The sequence below is a fragment of the Taeniopygia guttata genome, chromosome 1A, assembly GCF_048771995.1.
Source record: "Taeniopygia guttata chromosome 1A, bTaeGut7.mat, whole genome shotgun sequence".
Lineage (NCBI taxonomy): Eukaryota > Metazoa > Chordata > Aves > Passeriformes > Estrildidae > Taeniopygia > Taeniopygia guttata.
In genome coordinates this window covers 57,203,905-57,224,091 of record NC_133025.1, presented here as the reverse complement: position 1 = coordinate 57,224,091, position 20,187 = coordinate 57,203,905, and the positions used below count along the sequence as shown (strand labels likewise).

At 42.6% G+C, this 20,187-nt stretch overlaps 1 protein-coding gene across 2 annotated transcripts in view; it reads left to right on the top strand.

The window, feature by feature from the left end:
* The window catches only part of CREB3L2 (cAMP responsive element binding protein 3 like 2), a 74,367-nt gene that overhangs the window by 32,091 nt on the left and 22,089 nt on the right, over nucleotides 1-20,187 (top strand). For both annotated transcript variants that reach the window (XM_030263306.4, XM_030263305.4), the window contains exons 2-4: nucleotides 6,205-6,421; nucleotides 18,345-18,511; nucleotides 19,969-20,056. In XM_030263306.4, coding sequence (XP_030119166.2) covers nucleotides 6,205-6,421; nucleotides 18,345-18,511; nucleotides 19,969-20,056 — 472 coding nt within the window. The remainder of the gene's footprint in view (nucleotides 1-6,204; nucleotides 6,422-18,344; nucleotides 18,512-19,968; nucleotides 20,057-20,187) is intronic.

The following is a 20,187-nucleotide window of genomic DNA, read 5'->3' as shown; positions in this document are numbered from 1 at the left end:
AACCAAGCAAATTAATATTTTCTTACAGCAAATATTTATGACTGGCACTGCTGGAGCATGGGGGGGAAAAAAGCCCAAACAAATCAACCAAACATACTTGTCTTCACTACACAGCTTTTAGTACATAACTGGTCTCTTTAGGTATCTTGTGTGGGTGCCAAAAATCACTGGAGACCCCAGTGAGTGAGTTTTGGAAACTGAGCTCCCCTCCCTGTGTGGTGTGAGCCATGCTAGCTGGAGGTGGCAAGGAGAGGCTTGCCCCTGCCCTTGGCGGCTTGGAGGCTTGTGAGATGCAGATGGGTCAGCCAGGCCTGTCCTGCAGCCTCTGCAATCACTGGGGGTAAGGAGTTATGACCCTGATGCTCACTGGGTGAGGGGAAGGGCATGGGGACAAGTAATGGAAAGTGTTTGGTGGTCTGTGCTTCTGCTGCTCAAGCTGGCAAAAAAAAAAGAAAAAAAAAAAAAAAAGGATAGGGGATTTGGGGCAGGGGGGAGAAGCTTAGACGCAAGAGCAGCTACATTTAACCTGAGAGCTTAATCCAAATGCTTACTTGCAACACAGAATTAATAATATACTTTGAGATCTCAGTCAGGGACTCACATGGAGGGAGACTTTTAGAAGAACTTCCAGCTCACTGACTCACTGCTCTTGCCCCAGTGACTCACTCCTCTGGCTTTGGCTTTTTGGGGACAGGGTGGGAAATAGCAAAACATGCACCCAGCCTGTTGAAAAATTAGGCTAGATCCAAGAACTATGCACTGGGAGAAGGCCAGGGGAGTGTGAGAAGGATTTTCCTATTTTGCATGACTCCTAAGAGGCTTGGGCTAGGAATGAGCAATAGCATCCTTTTCTTGCAGACAGTGGATGTAAAAGACTGAACTTGAGAGTTGTTTCTCACCCTTGCCTCTGCTTCACAAGGGCTTCTTTCTTTCTTCGATTTTTGTTTTTCTTTCTTTTAACCCATATTTGTCCTCTCTATTTAAGAGTTTCATTTAGGTTTTAGTTATCTTTTTAAATACAAAATATTTTTTTGGTGGGGGTTGTTAAAGAAAAAAGTGAAAGAATGTTTTGGATGACAGGCAAAGGAGTAAGCATGCTTCTTGGAAAATCCCCCTGATAAGTTAAAAAAATGCATGTCTGCTTTGCTGCTTGTGGGGTGGAAATATTTGAGTGTTTGCAATGGAAATGTGTGCATACATGTGTACATAATGGGGTGGATTATAAGATTTGCTCAGCATGAACTTCAGCATTTCCAACTGTGTAACCTGAGCAAGTTGGGAAGATGTGCAGATTTAATTACCATGTAAATCTATTAGCTCTGAATTTCCTGGCATTTGTTTTGCTGATGACACAACCTGTATGTTATTCACTTAGTGGACTTTTAAAAATCTGTCTGCATTTTTTTTTAGTGCTTAAAGTGAGTAAATGCCAGTGAGAGAGTCCAAACAATTGTGTCTGCTCTTACAGTGAATCTCATTGCTGGTTTCAAATACCAGTTTTTTGGTTTTCTTCATATTCTCCCACAAATGAGGGAGTTTCATTATAGTTACTGAGTAGATATGAAATAATTTTACAGTATAATGAAGACATAAAACCCAGGCTGTTTGTACCTACAGGTGGGATTTTTTTTTTTTTTTTTTAATGAGTGCCTGTTGTGTACCTGACAGTTCCTCCTGTGGAGGGGTGACGGATCCCTTCAGAATGGGGAGATTTTGGGGTGAGCCAGGAGGGAGCCACTAACTCCCAGGAGGGTAATCTCTTGAATTTGTGGGTGCTTATAACCTTGGCATGTTGCATGGCAGCCTTGCCCTGGTCTGCTGGGAGAGCTGGGCTTGTTTTGCACTGTGCAAAAGGTGCTGTCACTGCAGCTCCCCTCTGGCATGGCTCTGCTGGAAAAGGGGGATTGTGCTGTTACCACGGGTGTGTGGCACTTGCAGCTGATGCAGTGCATTTTGCAGGCTCAGCAAAGCCTGCTGCTTGTTTAAAAATTTAAATATAATTGGGAAGTGTCATTTTGGGCTCTTGACTTCTCTGCATTCCTTTTTTAATGAGTTCTTAGAAGGTCAATTTTCTAAAGATGACTTTAATTTTTAGGCATGGTATCATCTTCAAACGAGCAACTGGGCTAGTGGTGCTCTCATCTGGCTTCAGGTCAGCTGGTGGAGAAGTCAGAACTGCCATGCATCTAGCAAAAGCTGAGTGTTTTGCTTCACAGATCTTCATTTGATCAGACAAGAAATAAAAAACACCCTGGTCCCTGAGGCAGCTGGAGAAAAGGGCCTTTGTGTGGCAGGAACAGGCAGATGCTGTGCAGAGCTGCAGCCCGCGGCACAGCTGGTGTGCAGCCAAATGCTACTTTCCAAGAGCTGTCCAAAAATCCGCTGGGCACCCGGATGTGAGAGCTTTCCTCTGGTTGCTCACTGCAGCGGGATGTCTGGAGGTGTTTGTGTTCCCCAAAAACACCCAGGATGTAGGCATGAGCCAATGTCCAGCTAGATGAGTGCTGAAACGCCTCAGGGCTGTAATTTACTTTCCGTATGTAGACAGAAGTGCTGCTGTTTTTCTGTTTTGTTTTTCTTTTCAGGGTTCTGGGGGAAGGGGAGGTGGAAGATAAGGTTACATTTGTCCTAAATCCCTGACTTTTTACAGAGGTTAAAATCCTAGCTGAATACATCTCTTTGCTATGTGGTGAGAACAGTTTAATAATTCAAACAGACTCCTTGTACTAACACATGTCTGCAATTAGTGCTGGGGCTGCCAGTGGGGTGTGAGGATAGCAGGAATCTGGCAGCTGAGCTGTCTACAGAGGTATTAACAACAAAAAGGGAAAAGAGGGGAAAAAAGGCAGATTCTCAGTGCAAGTGCTGTTTCCTCTGTTTTTAAAATATTTGTAAAGATGAACTCTCTGAGTGAAAGATGCCCAGCTGAAAGCCACAGACAAAAAAATTCTGTCTTTTGCAAACAGGTTCTAAGGGTCAAAGTCTCAGTTTCCTTCCCAAATTGCCCTTTCCTGTTCCTGAGTTCAGGAGTGGCTGCTACTGTTTCAAAATTGAGGGTTATTCTGGGGTTTTCCAGCTATGGAAGTGACTGCTGACCGCTAAAGTGCATGTGGAAGCAGAGAGGGGAGGAGGAGGAGGAGGAGAGGAGTTGGCAATGGGAGAATGTGCTTTGAAAAGACAGAAGGAGCAGTTTAGGTGTAGGTGGAAGTTTTGGGGAGCTGGAGGTCTGGCTGCCCCCGGGCGGTTTCTGCTTTAGCTGCTGCTCAGATGCCTTTTCTTCTTTAGTTCCCTAAGCAAACTGAGCCACATTCAATGAGACAATTATTTTATTTGGGTCAAAAAGTGATCTAGCTTTAAGCATTCACTGTAGTAGAGAAGTGTATAACGTCTGAAAGATTCCTGTAAATCAAGGAGTCTGTGATTTTTTTGATCAGAGTCCAGATCCCTAAAGATCTGGACCAGATCCCTAAAATTGTCTGTTTGCTGAGTTCAGTAGCTGCACAGTCTGACCTGTGGCAGTCTCTACTGGCCAGTGTACAATGTTACATCACAGACCATTAAAAATAAAATTGATATATAATGAAACTAGAAAATCATTTTAGAAACCAACCATGTATTTGCTCTCAGATAATTCTGTTATAAATGCATATTCTTTTCTTGCTCACAGCTTGCTGCTTTGCAGCTGCACAAAAGGAGAAAGCACAAATATTGACAGAGGTGTTTGAATATCCTTCCCCACCCTGAGGTCCTCTTTCTCTCTGGTATTCTGAAGTTGAATGTTTGTTTCCTCTTTTGCTTTTCCTGAAGTGGTTTTAGTAAAATTCCCCATTCAGAAAGGAAAAAGAAAATTAAGTCTGATGAGCCTAAATTCAGTCAAATGGAAAAGTAAAATAACATTTGATAAGCTTTTATTCCATATCAAAACAGTGACAGAAGGCTAATAAAAATCTTTATTTGTGAATTTGCCAAAAACAGCTGAGTAGCCTGTGGCCATGTTTCTTTAAGCTGAGTCTGTTAAGTTATAACATCTAAATAGTGTCAGACTAAGTCAACACATAGGCATGATATTTTCAAGAATGATATCCTGAAATCGGATGACACTGGTGGTAAATCAACTGCATGTGGAACCCATGGTACAAGTATTGTAGCAGCCATATTCCAGCATCTGCTACTCATCAGTCAGAATAATGCATGCAAGAATTAGAAAGAAGGAAATGCTCCAGCTTTAGGAAAATATGTCAACAAATATAATTGATTCTTGCCATTTCTCCAGATAAAAAGAGGTGTGTAGACTGGAGGGAAAAGCATTGTCCCCGAGAAAGGCACTGCTTTTTTATAGTTTAATCCTTGTCTTCTTTAGTGGCTGGAAAGTATTTCTGTGCCTTGTTTACACATTAATGGCTGCCTATGTGTTTTGTTCGTGTCTTTATTGATGTACCAGGATGTTCAACCACTCTTGTGCATCCTTTTTCTTTTTTCTTTGCATAGTGGGGTATTGTAGTTTATGCTTTTATCCTTGTTGAGAAGCGCCTGTTTGTGAAGTGCTAGTGAGTCCTTGGGTATCAAAATTAAATGATGCTTTCTAAGGTGGTCATGACCCTCTAGTAGAGTCCTCTAAGAGTTTATTAGTGTTATGATTTACAGTAAGTAAATATGATGCTACAGATGTGTTTTGCCATTTGTGAAGGCTTATCTTGAGCTACTTTGTTATTCCAGCATCGCAGCTGTTTATTGCCTCTGTTTATTGCCTTACATTCAGTCAATATTTTCTTTTCCTCATTGTCGGTCAGAATTGACTCAAGACTTACTGATTTTGAAAAACAGCACGGTTAGCATTTGGAAGAGGTGCTTGGCCATCCAGGAACTCTGTGAGAGCCAGCTGTGCTCAGGGTTTTCAGCATGAGGCTTCAAGGCCACAGGTGCTGCTGGAGCTGTGAAATGTGAGTGTGTGAGGGCATGAGCACACGCTTCCCATGTGGGTTTGTACAATATTGACTTGTTTAATTCTTAATTTAGCCTACAGGAAGCTGAATCTTGAATTTCAGTGTTTGTTTCTGCAGGAGAGAGCATGATGAAGGGCCAAGATCAATACTGCTTGCAAAAACTAAACAAATCAAACAAACTTAGACTTTTATAGCATTGTGCCTCAGCTGACAACGATTCTATATAAGATAGTAGATAATGGCTCATTGTTCAGAAAATCTCATTACAATTCACTGTGCAAGTATTTTTTTACAAAAATAGAATTCTTTGTGTGAATGAGATGAATAGGAATGATTTGTTGCAGTGCAGTTTTTTCCTCTGTCAGAGATAGAGCTTTCTGACATTGGAAAGATGATGAAGGGACAAAGTTTTTGATGGGAACTGCACTGGAGTTTGGAGGAAATAGATTGCAAGGTTTGGTTTGTGCTCATTTTGAATTATAAACAAACATGAAATTACTCTGCTGCATACAGATCTAACATGTGCTGCTGGTGTAATTAATTCAGTGCAATAGACAAAGTGGTAATTAGTACTGGCTGTCAGGAGCTTTAGCTCTGGGGCCTAGAGGCTGGATATGGGCTCTAGGTGGAATGCTACTTCTAAAATAGATTACATAAATCAATCAGGAAACCCGTTTTATAGCAAAGTGTTAATTGCTTGGCTGCGGATGTGCATGGACCTGTTTTCCTGGAGCACAGGGAATGTTCTGCACTGCTAAAATAGTCATGTGTGGTGTCAGAGTCTGTGCTGGAATGTGTTTCATTTTTCTTCTGTGCTTCAGTGAGCATTAACCCCCTTTATTCTATTCCATGCACAATATGTTCTAGTGATAGATCCTGCAGGATCTTCCACTCTCTCTGAGGGAAATGTGCTTTCCCATTTTTGGTGGTGTGCCATAGTGAGTACCTTTGGTGTGGCAGGAGGAGACTGCTTCAGGACATGAGTACCATGCTTCCATTTTCCATTTTTGTTGCTGTTTAATGAAAGGCTCTTCTGTTGTAATGTATGCCTCTGAGAGGACTTTTGTTCTAGCTGCTGTAGCTCTTCAGCTTGAAGTAGTGATTGGAGGAGGAGGTTGTTAGACAGGGCTGGTAGATGCTGCTGCTGACTGGCACCGATGCCCAGTGCACATATAGAATTGTTCTCATCTATTCCCTCCTGTGGTTGGCATGACAGACAGGCAAGGAGATAAACTTTCCCCTGCTTTTTTTATCTCCACAGCACTTCACAGAGTTTCTGGATGAATTTTCACCTGATGTCCTAGGCCAGCTCTTGAATGATCCCTTCTTGTCTGAGAAGAATGAAATCATGGAAGTGGAACTGTCTCCAGCATCCCCAGCGCCCCTTATCCAGGCTGAGCACAGCTATTCCCTCTGTGGGGACTCTCGACCCCAGTCTCCCTTGACCCACATCTCGACTGATGACAACTTTAATGAAGGTACAACACACTGAGCCCATGTTCATTTGCTGTGAGGATGCAGTAATGAAATGCTCCTGGTGGAACTGTGGCTATGGAAAATGGTGATGCATAGAAAATGATGAAAATTCATAGCATTTTTAACAGCTATCTGTAATTCAGCATTTCTAAACATCTGGAGGGGGAAAAGGGGAAAGGCAAGAATGGTGGAAGGAGGAGCTCCAACCTTCTTGTTTGCTGTGAAGTGGTTGGTGGAGGAGCAAGACCATGACTATCTGGTAACTGTAAGGAATAATTGCAATGCCAGACTTTGACTTCTAATAATTGATTTATCTTCACCATTAGCTTTACAGGACAAAGCAGTGGAGTGTTAAGCTGCATTACAATAAAAGGGAGAGAGATTTTGGCTAAGCACTAACCAGCTAAACTGTTTGTGAAGATCCACCAGAGAGGTCTTCAAAGGCTGACAGTTTTGTAGTCCAAAGTGCTCTGTTGGAACAAATGAAATCTTGGAGATTTTACAACTAATAAAAATTGTGAGAAGGATTTTTCAGTGTGGGACGGGATTTTTGGAAATGATTGGGAAACATCGTCTACAGAAAGTCTTCAGTTTTTCTATTTCCTAGCTGTTTTGTATGGATATTTCTAAATTAACACATACTGGAGGTATTAAATGTGGAAGGGAAAATAAGCACAAGGAACATCAGAAACCAAGCTCTTCTGAAAGTTAATAAGGGGAAGCTTCAAATTAGGCTAAAACTGAGGGAGTTTCCTTTGGGGAAAATTCATGAAGAAATTCATGCTTCTGAGACCACTGTAAGAGGTGTAGTCAAATTATGATTTACAAAGCCAAGAAACATTAACAAGTTGGTTTAAAAACAGAAAATTAATGGAAAACATTTCATCCTATGTTCACTCTGCAGAGTGTTTCATAAGAGAGGAGGAGGAAGACTAGCTGTTCTTGGTGTTTGGGATTTTATTTAATCCTAACCCCATAATCATGCTCACGGCCTTTCTGCACCTATTGACTTCAAAACAGTGAAGCTCATAGAAATACTTAAGGAAATTCCAGTGTTAGAGATAACCTGGCTGTCTGATAGATATTCAAAGGAATCACCCTGATGATTTTTCATTCCTTGAATCTGTGAGAGCAGGAAAAGAGGATTTTATGGATAGCAGTACTGCAGGGTTTGACACTGGAGATTGAAAGCATCTCTGTTATTAGATAGTGAAGGTACACAGTGCTCCTGACAACTCTGATGAAGGAGTAAGGGCACAGACACTGGGAGCACCAATGTCCTTTTGGGGACCAGAAAGTACAGAGTGTGAACAGGGAGGTTTATGCTCCAGCATAATCCTCTGCTGCTGGGGAGCTGGGAGGGGTTTTGTGGAGTGGCAGGAGCTGAGACATAAATGGAATGTCCAAAAAATTTGCATTCTCCAAATACCCATCCCAGTGGGCAGATGGGTGAGCTCTTGCAGTGTTTTCATGGTTTTTCCATGGTGAGGCATGGGTTTTGAGCTTCAGCATGCAGGGAGGCTGAGAAATAGGCTGGCCTTGTTCAGGTCATGATCTTCAAGACAGGTTTAAACCTTTCAGTGTCTGTTTCTATCTTTTGTTTCACCTCCCCCTCTTGCCCCAAGTCTTCCACTGCCTTACAGAAAATGTTATTTAATGTTTCCTGTCAGCCATTATGGTGGAGTGATTGGTTGCTCTGATTCGATTTTCCTGCCCACTCCTGCAGGGGAACGAGTGATTTCTGCTGCGAGCTGTTTCTTGCTGGCCACTGCCTGCCCATTACTGTGATTTCTGCAGCTGCTCAATTGACCTATTCCTGTAATTGTAAATTTTATATAAAGTTTTTCTAAAAAGAGCTGTAACTGTAAAACCTAGGAAACTCATAAGTCTGGGTTTAGCTTTTCCAAGAAGTCCTGTTAAGTTCAATGTGAGAGCACATTTAAGTGTCCATAAAGTCAAGGTCTAGACACTGACTTTCCCTGCTTTTCTGACTTCACTTTATTGAGGCCATTTCCCTAGCTTTGTACAGAATAATTTTTTGAATACTTGCAGCCTGTTGATATTGTGGGCTCTCTGAAAGTGTCAGTTTTAAAGCATATATGTACAAGACATCTGGCATTTAATGCATTATCTGGTTTTTCCCCACAGCAAGAATCTATTCTTAAATAGATAAAACTAGAGGGAGAGAGATTTACAGGCTTGACCTGCCTGCTTGCAGCTGGCTGATCACTTTTGTTTGCCTGAGCTGGTGAACAAGGCATATGGCCTGAGGAGGGCTTCAGGCTGGAGCATGAAAAAAGAGTCTGTGTCCTGTGTACAAACTATCCACACCAGCTGCACTGCCACCTTTCTCCCACCAGGTTTCTGCTTTCTAGTTTTGAACCCTTGGGTTTTTGAAACAACTGTAGAGTAGCTGTGGAGAAGGACAGTGGGAGGAAGCTGTGGAGTGGAAAATGCTCTTGAAAGGACATGAAGAAGCTGGGAGGGCAGACTGGGAATAGGGCTGATGGGTAAAGGAGATCTCATTGCAGCCTTTTGAGGCACAGATTCATTTCTGACAGCTGTAAAGAAATAGGGAAAGAAGCCTAATTTTCTGTTGTAGTCTGTGCAGGTTTGTCTTCAGTTTTCCAGTCTCTGCAGCCTTTTAGAAAGGGAGGGCTGTGGGTCAGGCAGCCAGGAACAAGGCAAGACCTAAGTTTCAGCAGGCACTATGGTTATTCTTGTGACTTAGTGTAGGCTCTTTCCCTGCCCTCCCGTGCTTGATCTTGTTAGCTGTGGGCAAAAACTTTAGGATTGTGGGTGTCCCTTGTTTTGGACATGTGAGATGCATGGGTGACAGCTGAGTACAGGTAATACTGGGGGCTGCTGTGTAGCAGGACTGTGAAGGCAGAGCCTGCAGCATCTGTGTGGGGCTCTTCATCCTCTGAGATCAGTTCAAGTGCTGGGGGTGTTTGTGGTGGGTGTGTATTTGATTTTTCTGGTGTTTTTTCCTTTGTGAGCTTGGCAGGGCAGAGACAATGGACAGCTGGCCAGTCATTTGGGTGCTGTGCCTCCCCAGACTGTGCCCAGGTTGCTGGGTGCATTCCTTTCCCAGTCCCCAGAGGGCTCTGCTTTTGAGACCCATCTGGGTCCCCACCTGCCCCTCCTGTTGGTTCTTTCCTGCTCAGGAATGCTTTGAAGTTACTTTTGGATTTGAATAGGCTTGTCTTGGCTGAAGGTTTGACAGACTGATTGCTGAAATGGTGTGTTTCTGTTTTACTCCTAGCTGTGCCAAAACTGGGGCTGGCCCCAGACTGTAACCTGTATTGTTACTGGGTTTTTTTACTGCTGAGGTTATGATTTTCTGTAATGTGCTTTTAAGACTTGAATTTCCTTTTTCAACTTTTAAACTTCAAGTCCATCTCCCTACATGGTTTGAAAAAGAAAAACACAAACAAATAAGAAACCCAAACGAACCAAACAAAACCGCAACACCATGGTTCCCACTTTTCTCCATTCAACAATAAATCAATCCCTTATCTCAGGCAGGGCTGTGATGAACCCTTGCTTAGGTATGGAGCTGACAAGCAGTAATCAGTGTCATGTGCTGTCTCTTTGCATAGAGGCACCTCTGGGCTTAAAGCTCAGGTAGGTCTTCATATGTTTTATTTGTATCCATATATATGCACACGTTTAATATACATGTGTATATGTGGTGTATATGCGAGTCATAAGAGTTTTATTATTTATATTGGGCTCTATTACATATCCTAATTTATGTTCTATATATAGAGAGGTACAATGTCTTGCTACTGTCTTTTGTCCAAATACTGAATCAATGTAATGTGAACAATGAAAATAGGAATCTCTGCTGCCCTGACTTTAAAGAAAACAGGAAGAAATTCACTTGTGCTTTCAAAAGTTGCTGTCAAAACAAGACTGGTAATTTTCTAGAGCATATTCCTGCAACTTTTTTTCTCCGTAATTTTTTTTTTCTTTTATGTGTTTATTTAGGAAATGAGGAGAAAGCCATTTAGTGGGAGTGGCCTGCATTTGAGTGATTTTTATATGGAAAGGTAGCAGTCAATCCTTGTCACCATCTACAGTGTTTAAAAGTCATAGAATCATAGAATGCTCTGAGTTGGAAGGGATCTGTTAAGATCATCAAGTCCAGTTCCTGGCCCTGCACAGGACATCTCAAGAATCGCACCATGTGCTTGAAAGCATTGCTCTGTATGAGAACAACTAAATTCATACCAGAGTATGAGAAGATTTTTGAACTTCTATATATCCAAGGTCCACAGTCTCAATAGATCACTCTGCATCAACCCTCTAACTCCTACTTGAGCAGCAGCATGTCTGAAAAATGTTAGTTTTGATTTAGAGGTGGGAATTTACTTATGGTTACTGTTAGTAATTGTCAGATCTATTTGCAGTCTAGCCTCCTTAAGCTTCCAGTTACACATATATGAGATCTCGGTATAGCTTTTGTTTCTTTTAAAGAACCATATGCTCTCTGAAATCTCGTTTGCTAGGTGTTTGTAGGCTGTAATTAAATTTGCTCTTGACTGCTGCTTGGATACAGTCTAAATGACCTGCACTTCCTTGGTGTTTCCCCCTAGGTGGAATCTTCTGGAACCCAGCTTTTGCTGTGCCTTTTTCAATACAGGGACCTTTGCAATTTCCTTTTCAAACTCTTTGTCAAGTGACTACAGGAACTGATTTCCCAGGAATAGTTTCCCTGATGATGCATGTTATGGGAATACTCCTCCCACTTCCAGTCCTGCTGTTGGTCAAACCAGTGATCTCATTTTTTCTGTAGTGTTGCAGTGACAGCTTGTGCTCACTTAGTTATGTAATGTGAGCATGTGTTGAGGTCATAATATAGATCTGCCTTCGCTGCATCTGTGTGGGGTGTGAGGGAAAAACTGGGACCTGAGAGATAACTATTTTATTTGACCACAGTACTTCCGTGGATAACTTTCTCATACCTCAAAAGAAACAAATCATAATCTTGTATAGGACATTTAATGTTATCCAACTTCAAGGCTGTAAATCCAGCTACCAGCTCAGTTTGTGCCTGACTCACATGTATATATGTCTTTGTTTCTATCTTAGTAACTTTGATAGTGATGCAAATTATCTGTGGGTTTTACATGGACTCCATGCTGGTCAAAGAGGGGATGCTGGTGTGAACGATGATAATTTTTTTATGAAAAAAGCTATTTCTGCTATGCATTGTAATTACTGTGTATCACTGCTGCTCATGTTTGCCCCTTTATTTAATTTTCCCTTCCTGGCACTTTGAAAAGGACCCCAATGTTTGGTAGTCAAACAGTATCTCTTTTGTGGCAGCAGTTCTGAGGGCTTCGGTTTCATTATTTGCGGTGGGAGCGTGTGTGTGTGCCGGGCGGGGGAAATGCCATCTGGAAAATCTGTAAGAGGAACTGTTTGTCGATGAATGTGGGCTCTCACCTCCCGAAGGAGAGGGGGAAGAGGTAGAGGCGTTGGAGTGCAGCATTTCAGGCATAATAAACAGGGCTTGTGTCTGACAGGGAGTGTTATGTGAGCCCAGAGCTGGGCACTGAGAACCATCCAAACCCAGGGAAGTGAGAAGGAAGCAGTTATTTCTCCAGAAAGGTCCAGTTTGCCTTTGAGAGGCCGAAAAGGCTCAGACTGCAAAGCTGGGGACACTGAACTTCCTTCCCTGCAGGTAGCATGTCCAGCAGCATGCCCAAAATGTATGTGTCAGAAGTCCTTTTGGGCTCATGGTGCAGAGGTGCTTCTCTGACAGATCAAGCAGACATTTTCCCACAAACAACTTCTGAGCCTCTTCCAAGAGGTGTTTTCCATTGCAGTTAGCTGGCTCCTGTGGTGGAGAGCTCGTGAGCACCCCTGGATGCCACTGCTCCGTGTATAGAGGCACGCCCCTCTGAGGAAGGATTCAGGTGAGGACTGAACACTTGTCCAAAGGCCAGCTTTGCACACAGGGACCCTTGGTGCAGTTTAAGCACGCTCTGCATCAAAGTGTGTCATTAACAGGTGGTGAGCTGAGCCTGAGACTGCAGATGGTCATCCATGGCACGGCTGTGCAGAAGCCAGGTGGGCTGTGCATGTAGCCCTGTGGTGCATGTGGCACTGTGAGGTCTGCCATGCACCAGAAGGAATTAGTTGAAGCTCTATTGTTCAAATCTGTAGCACAGCTGAAGAGGGAGGTTATTTAAGTACACTTGGCTGGAGAACACTTTGACTCATTAGGGAACTTCCTGCATTACCCTGTTTAGAGATGGCTTTTCTGATACCTGTGCAGAGCACTTTGACTGATAGTTGGTGGTCTCCTTAAATTTTCAGTTTTATTTTTCTCTATCCATCACTTGAACAGGGACCTTTAAGGAGGAGGCAAAAGCTGCCTTTTCATTGTGGTGATACAGATAAGGATATATCCCTTGATGATTCTAGAGGTCTAATTTGCACGCTGGTTTGAAATGACATTCAGTGCATGCATCTGTTCTCTGTGATGGAGATCTGTAATGGTGGTATGGGCTTATATTCCCTTTAAAGATTGTGTTCAGCAGTACACCCTTCATGTGGGTTGTTTACATAGTGGTGCTATCTTACTTTTTACTGCAGGGGGAAAAAAGGTGAAATCCGTGTTGTTTTTCTGGGTACTTGCATTCTCTATGCTTGAGAGGAGTGAGGGTGAGATGCAAACTACAGCTCTCATTTATTTAAAATGCACAATAGATGCACATGCAACTTAATTATCCAGCAATAAGTGTCTCTGTAAACTCTAATGAAGAGTGCTGAAAAGAATGTGGGGAGCAAGGGACACCATTTTAGTTATTTTTTATAAGTTTTTCTGTACATCTATCAGAAAGGGTGAAATTAAGGCAGTGTTGGAGATCTACTTTTTCACAGGAAAGGAGGTGGTATGTTGGACAAGACTGAAGAATTAGTTGGATAGAAATAGAAAAAGGAAAGCAAAACTTCCTGTGAACTCTGATATTAGAAAAACTATACAGTGGAGGTAAGCATTTTTCACCTTGTTTTCCACTTTGGCTACCCTGCCTTTCCATACAAGAAGAGAAACAAAATGTTGCAGTTCTTCTGAGAGATATTAATATACTAGAAAGCTGCACATGGTCTTATTAAGAGACTATGTAGAATTTTAAAATTATGTGTATAAATACAGATATATTAATTTCTTTTTATAAACACAGAAATAGTATCTATTAATTATGACATGCAAAAACACAGCCATTGTTGATTGTGTGTTTTTCACGTGTGTCTAAATCACACCCACTGATTACAGCTACAGCTGTGATGCTTGGAGGAGCACATTTCTGTTGACAATCATCATCAAGTCTGCAGGAGAAGAGGCACAAGCTTGATGACAGAATAGGCACACAAAAGCTTTCTGAAGAAATGTAATTGTAGTCTTGGACACAGGAGATCTTAGGTGCATGTGTCACAAACCCTGGGTAGCTGTGGTGAATGGGATTTTTGGATGGCTGAGTTGAAACTCTGATGTTTAACTAGAGTTAAACATCTGCTAACTGATGATCAGTGGTAGATGCTCACAGCCCAACCTGAAAGCTCAATGCCTGTTTGATTTTGATCAAGTATAATAACAGGGCTAAATAATCTGAAAAATCCTATTCCATTTGTTTCCAGTTGGCCATTTAAAATTACTAGTTACTTTTTTGCCTTAGTGTCTCTATGTCTCACTTGAGTTTTCAGCTCCACTGTGAAAATGAATTCAGGTTGTGGAGTGTTTCCCTAGGAGGGAATTAAATAGCCCTGTGGGAAAAAAATCTGAATTGTATTTGGTAAAGGAGAGGTGAGGCTGTGCATGAGACAGTGCAAAGAGGAAAACATGGAATATCTTCTCAATTAGTGAAGCACCATGCATTCTGCTTGTTGCATAAAGCATGGGTTCTGTAGAGAAATTATTTGGTCACGTTATTAAAACATTGCTATTTTTAGGTGTATTTAATGTGCAAAAGGACGCTGAGTTAAACATTCATAGGTATTTCTTAATAGCTGGGTGCTTTGCAATCTGAATGTTCAGTTCACATGTGCAATTTACCAGCACCAGAGCGTTGCATGTAGAAGTGTTGGCTGGGATTTTGCTAAGTACCGTGTGGACTCCCTAAATGACATGTTCCATGTGCCAAAATGCCTAGCATTCATGGACTTATGAAAGTGTAGGTAAAGGGGAATGCTACTCATCTAAACAGTCATTGCATGGTAGAGTTTCTGAGGTTTGTAGAAAATTTCAGCTGGGGAGGGAACTGACAGCCAGGATCACGTATTCCACAGTGAACTATTTTGAAGCCTGAGAAGAGAATTTTCAAGAGAGCCAAAGTGACAATATGTAGGATGTATATTTTCTTAGCCATTTGGAGAGCCAAATCTCTTGTTTAGCCTTTCATCTCTCTATATCTGAATGACTTGCAGCATGTTTTGTTTCACCTTCGAGGATGCAGTGTTGCCCTATTCATATTTGCCTAAAATTTGTACCATCATGCAGATGGTACAAATTCTAGACAAATATGAGTAGGGCAGCACTCTCAGCTTCTTGTTGTGATCTGTGGCTCAAAAGTTCACATGTACCTCCTGGATCATGTCAGATACAAATATAAACACCTCTTGACTTCTTGACACCAGTCATTTACCACAGCGCATCTTGCTTGGTTTAGAAAAGATACTTTCCTCCCCTTTCCTGTAGTGGGTTTCTTGAGCCAGCTCCTGTTGTCTTTTTCATTTCAGAATTTCACATGCACCTTCTTGCTTGTTCTCATTATTCTGCAAAACCTCCTCTCGTGGTTCTCTATAACCCTCTATCAGAAATATTCTTGCCTTGGAGGGTGTGCCATATCTCTGTATGAGCACTTATCTATTAGCCTGCTCCATGTTTTCACCTTTGCCTAAGTTTTTCTCATTTTGTGTTACATTCTCAAGGGCTTTGGGAGAAGAGTTGCCACTTTGCTCTGCTGGTACAGTGCTTGGCAGGGTACACTAAGATCCTAAAGAACTATTGTAAAAGTAAACTAAGAATGATGTTCAGATAATGTCAACCTGCTGTGCTCAGGAGGAGGAGAAAGGAGAGTGGGAAATGTTCTTGCAGGTCTCTTGGAGCAGAGGAGGGATTGTTGGTGACTTCAGAAGCTAGAATGTGTCAAAAGAAAGTAACTAGTAGCAAAACACTCCCTGATTTTGGTGGGGAATGTGTAACAGCGACTTGGAAAACGGCGGGGGACAGAGAGGAGAGTGTATCACGGTGAGATCTGACCAGTTGTCCATCCCTTCCTTTCACAAGATTGTTCATCTGGAATGACAGTTGTCACTATGCATTGTAAGAGGCAGTGTCAAAAAAGTGCCAGATGTGGGTTGTTCAGAATTATCTCAGTGCTAAACGCAGCGTGTTGCTGTTGCCTGAAACCATCTGTAACCCTACAGACTGGTTAGACTGGCTTAAAGCCTAGAATAACTCTGAGCAGCTTATGCAGATGTAAGTGGTGATGGCAGGGATGTCAGGTTAATCAGCAAAGTTGGCTTCCAGAGGAGTAAAATGATGGATTCCAGAGGAGTGAAGTGACTAGGCAAAGGCCAGCATATCTTGCTGTCTTAGAGCAGCTGAATATTTGTGATGAGTCTGGGGATTAGAGGTGATAGACATCATAAAGTGCAACCTTAGAGGACATGCCCTGTTGTGCTGGTCACCCATGACTGAATTTCCCTTCTACTTTCATGATGACACAAATTTGAGAAAATTAAGGGCTAATTACTGGCTTCACTAATAGCTCTCATTTATCCATAGCCTTCACAATGGTGCTGCCCCAGGGGTAGTTCGACCCAGAGGTGCAAGAGGCAGCAAAGGGAGGCTCTGCACAAGGTGATGTGGGGCCAGTTTTGACTCAAGTTAACCAAACAGTCATTTGAAAGTTGCATTTGCCAAGGGATTCTGGATTTCCAGGCAGATACCACTTTAAAGGTTTTACCTGAATGATGCATACACAGCAAGCTGGGAGGGAGCTGCGCTTCTGTGTTGTGACTAGAGCGGCTCAGGGAGGATTGAAAAAGAGCAATGTCCTCTCTCCTGAGTTAATATTTAGATAAGCCTACCTATTTTTTTTTTTTCCCGTAAATACCTCTATTTTTGCATTTCCCAGGAAGCTTTGGGAGTAAGCTCTCCAGAAGCTCAAATGTGGTGTTTAGCCCTTGCTCTGCAGTTAACCTGGCAGAGTGCTGGCCTTGCTGTTCTTGAGCTTCTGATTACAGGATACATACTTTTAATTTTTAATTCCTTGGTGTGTCTTTACTCAAATTACCTCCTTCCTTGCTAGTGGTGGAGGTTAGGTCCCACCACAAAGTAATTACTAGCACTGGAGATGTGCATTCTTCTCCGTTCTTCAGGCACCCAGCTTCTGCCCAGTGCCTGTGTGCTCTGTGTGTGTGTGGTCTTAATAGCAAGGACACACAGCAGCACAGGCTGTAAGCTCACTATTATTTTTGTTACCTGTTTGCAGCTGAACTCTGTTGACATTTCACCAGCTTGATACACTCAGCCATGAATGAAGGGTCTTGTGCAGCCTTGCAGAATGCTGGTGGCATAGCCGCAGGCCCATGGCTGCCTCCCAGGATGTTGGTGCAGCTTGCACTTAATTCAGAGCTCTGTTGCTTTTACCAGCCCTACAATGTTGCTCTCTCTCTTTTAATTTCATATATGCAGTAAAAAATCTTTTTGAAGGCAGTAGAAAGCTTTGAAAGAAAGATCAGCACTCTTTTTCCTTTTATGTATATTTGCTTTGAGAGTCCAGCTGCTGTATTTAATGGATATGCCTCTCACAGCTACTGCTCAGTCATGGCAGAGGACTGTGCCCATGCATCTTTCAGGTGCAGTGCCCCTGGTATAGGATATTCTCCTGCAAGACGAAAGACTAAAGTCTTTCAGTTGGAATAGGAATTAAGGCAGAAGTGCAATTGACAAAAATGCATTTGATTATTTTGTATTCTTAGAGGAGTTGTTAATAGCCTTGTGGAATTGTTTCAAAGATTGAGTCTTTCAAAGTTCTTAGTACTCTATTATACTTCAGACCTGGGAAAATAAGTCCTTTTTCAGCAAGTAAAACAGTGAATGAAAACGGGGAGTAAACTTACCATGCCAACTTTTTTCCAGTTCTTGACAATGCTGGGCAAACCCTTCAGCTTTGTCTAGAAAAAAGTTGAACAGCTTTCTCTGGAGTAGGGAGCTTTCAGTAAGCGGAGTTAGCGGATAATTCTGCCGACACGTGATGCACGTTTCATTGCTGCCAGATAAAATATGCATCCTGTATTGTGACTTTCCAGAGGCTCTGCGGAGGAAATCAGCATGATCACCATGGCACTGGTGCTCCTGTGAAATCATCAAAGCCTATATCCTCTTTTGCACATACTAAATGAATCCTTGGGGGAAAATAATTAAGTTAAGAGTGCGACAAATACTTTGTTCTTGAAAGTATAATCCCACCATTTGAGCTATTTGCTGCCTGCAAGCAGTAGAAGAAGCAGAAGTCCAGCTAAAGGCTATGTCTAGAAGGAGGAATTAACTGAGTCAGCAGGCATTAGGCTGTTAGGATGGGGCTCTCTGGCTGCTTTACCCAATGGCTTGTTTAGTCTTGTTCTGCTACGCATTAGCAGCTTTCAGCAATGTGCAGTGATTAGTGCTCTGTGTCTTTCCTCTTCTCCTCTGTGTATCCTGGGGCTAGGATTAGGTTACAGCCCTGAAATGGCATGGTTGTTTGCATTGAGTGAAAGCTGAATAGTAAGGGCAGAGTTTTGTTGATAGACTAAAATGTCTTCTGTGTTTGTTTCCCTTCTCTGGAGGAGGAATGACATTATTTTCATTTGTAGTCTTTCTGTTTCTGGTCTAAACATGTGGTGTCCAATTTCCTTCCCTGGCAGGTGACCTGGAAAATGAGGAATGGTGTCTGGCTGCAGAGTTTACTCCAGCTGCAATAAAGACTGAGACAGGGCTTTGTGAGACATCAGGCCTTGCTCCCTCAGTCAGTCTCACCGTCACGGCCACGTCGCTGGAGGGGGAACAGCCTGAGCTACAGACAGATGCCCTGGTACTGCAGACTCTGTTCCCTCTGCACAGTTAGCTGCACGTTCTCCTAAGGCTGCATTCCAGTGCAGACCCCTTGGTGCCAGAGCTTGGCAGTCCAGGGTGCACTCTGCAGTCTGTTTCAATGGTTTTTAATGTTTGCTGGTGTCCCACTATTGCTGTAAGAGCTTGTTGTCTGCATCTTTAGCTCTTAATGGTTGGATACACAACTTTATCTTCTATGCTAGCCCCAAAGCCTGGGGCTCTTGGGTTTCCAGAAATATTTGAATAGTTTCTAATGAACCAATTACACCTGAACTGACTAATCCATTTGCTCTGTCAAGCCTGTGACAAGCTAAGTGTCTTTCATAAGAACTTGCTTTCATGCTGCTGTGCCTTCCCCTAAGCAGAGCAAGACTCCTTGTTTGGATTGATTGGAGAATTTCCATTTGCCTGCAAAGTTACTTTTGCCAGATATGTGGAGCTTTGACATTTCAAGCTGCAGCTACTTCCGGACCAACCAGCCCCACAAGGAGCTTTGTGATGCTTTTCTGACCACAGCTGGAGCAGCCAGTGGGCATTCTAAAGAGTTTAGTTTGGCTGTGGTTGGGTTAAGGAGAATGAACTGCAGCAGCTGGTGGCTCACTAGGGTCCCCAGCCAGTAGAGGAAGAGGCATGGCTTTTGTTAGCCCCCAGTATGCAATGTCAGTCCAGGCTGGAGAGAGATGATATATGCTGAAAAAAAATATTTCTACTTGGATGTGGATCAGAAATACGTGCAACAGAAATCATTTTATGAGAAACTGACAAAAGCTAAGCACAAGTTTCCCATAATTTTCTGCTAGCTTGAATGTGCTGTTCCCAGGATGTAGTCCTGCTGTAGTCTGGGATGCTGTGATTTGTAGAGTATTGGGACTTGCTGGTAGCTCCTTGCTGTTGCATGGATTGGTTCCACAGGTTACTGAGAGAGATTTTGGCTACAGTTAACCTGCTGGTGTGCCAGACTGGCTTCCTCAGGCCTGGCACTGCAGCACACAGACAGGCTCTGGGCACCAGCTTGGCAGCCTGGTGCCCCAGCCTTGTCAGTGGGGCAAGCCAGGTGTCTTCCAAACTTCAGTCAGCAGTGACTGTCTGTTTTCCTGCTCCTCAGCACTGTTAAAGGAACCTGGCAGCAGCTCTGTTGCTAAGAGAAGTAATTTGAGTGGGTTATATGTTAGCTTTCAGTCTGAAATGTCATCTCTGAAGTATAATCTTTTATTTTAGCTAAATATAGTAGTAAGAAAAGCCATAGTGGGAGTAGTCAGGGCAGTATTCTCTGTAGCCTGGTTTAGCAAACTGTGTGAAGCAGTTAAAGCTTTGCCTGTGGCAGAGCAGGAGGAGAGGAAACCTCTCCATTTATGGAGAAGTAATCCTTGTGTCCTTCTATTAAGATTTTTAAGGTGTGTACTCCAGGTTTTCATACTGTTAATTTCTCTTTTCTAGATGAAACCACTGACCCAGAAAGTTCTTCCAGAGATTAAATTGGAGCCCCACGAAGTGGATCAGTTCCTGAACCTCTCTTCTAAGGAAGGTCTGTTAAATACCAAATGAAAATGTAGGGGTAGATGTCCAGAAAGTACAATAAATGTACTTTACCCTGATTAAATATTTGGATTTCTCATTCACCATGTTAGATTTTAGGCTGAATCTGTTGTTTTATAG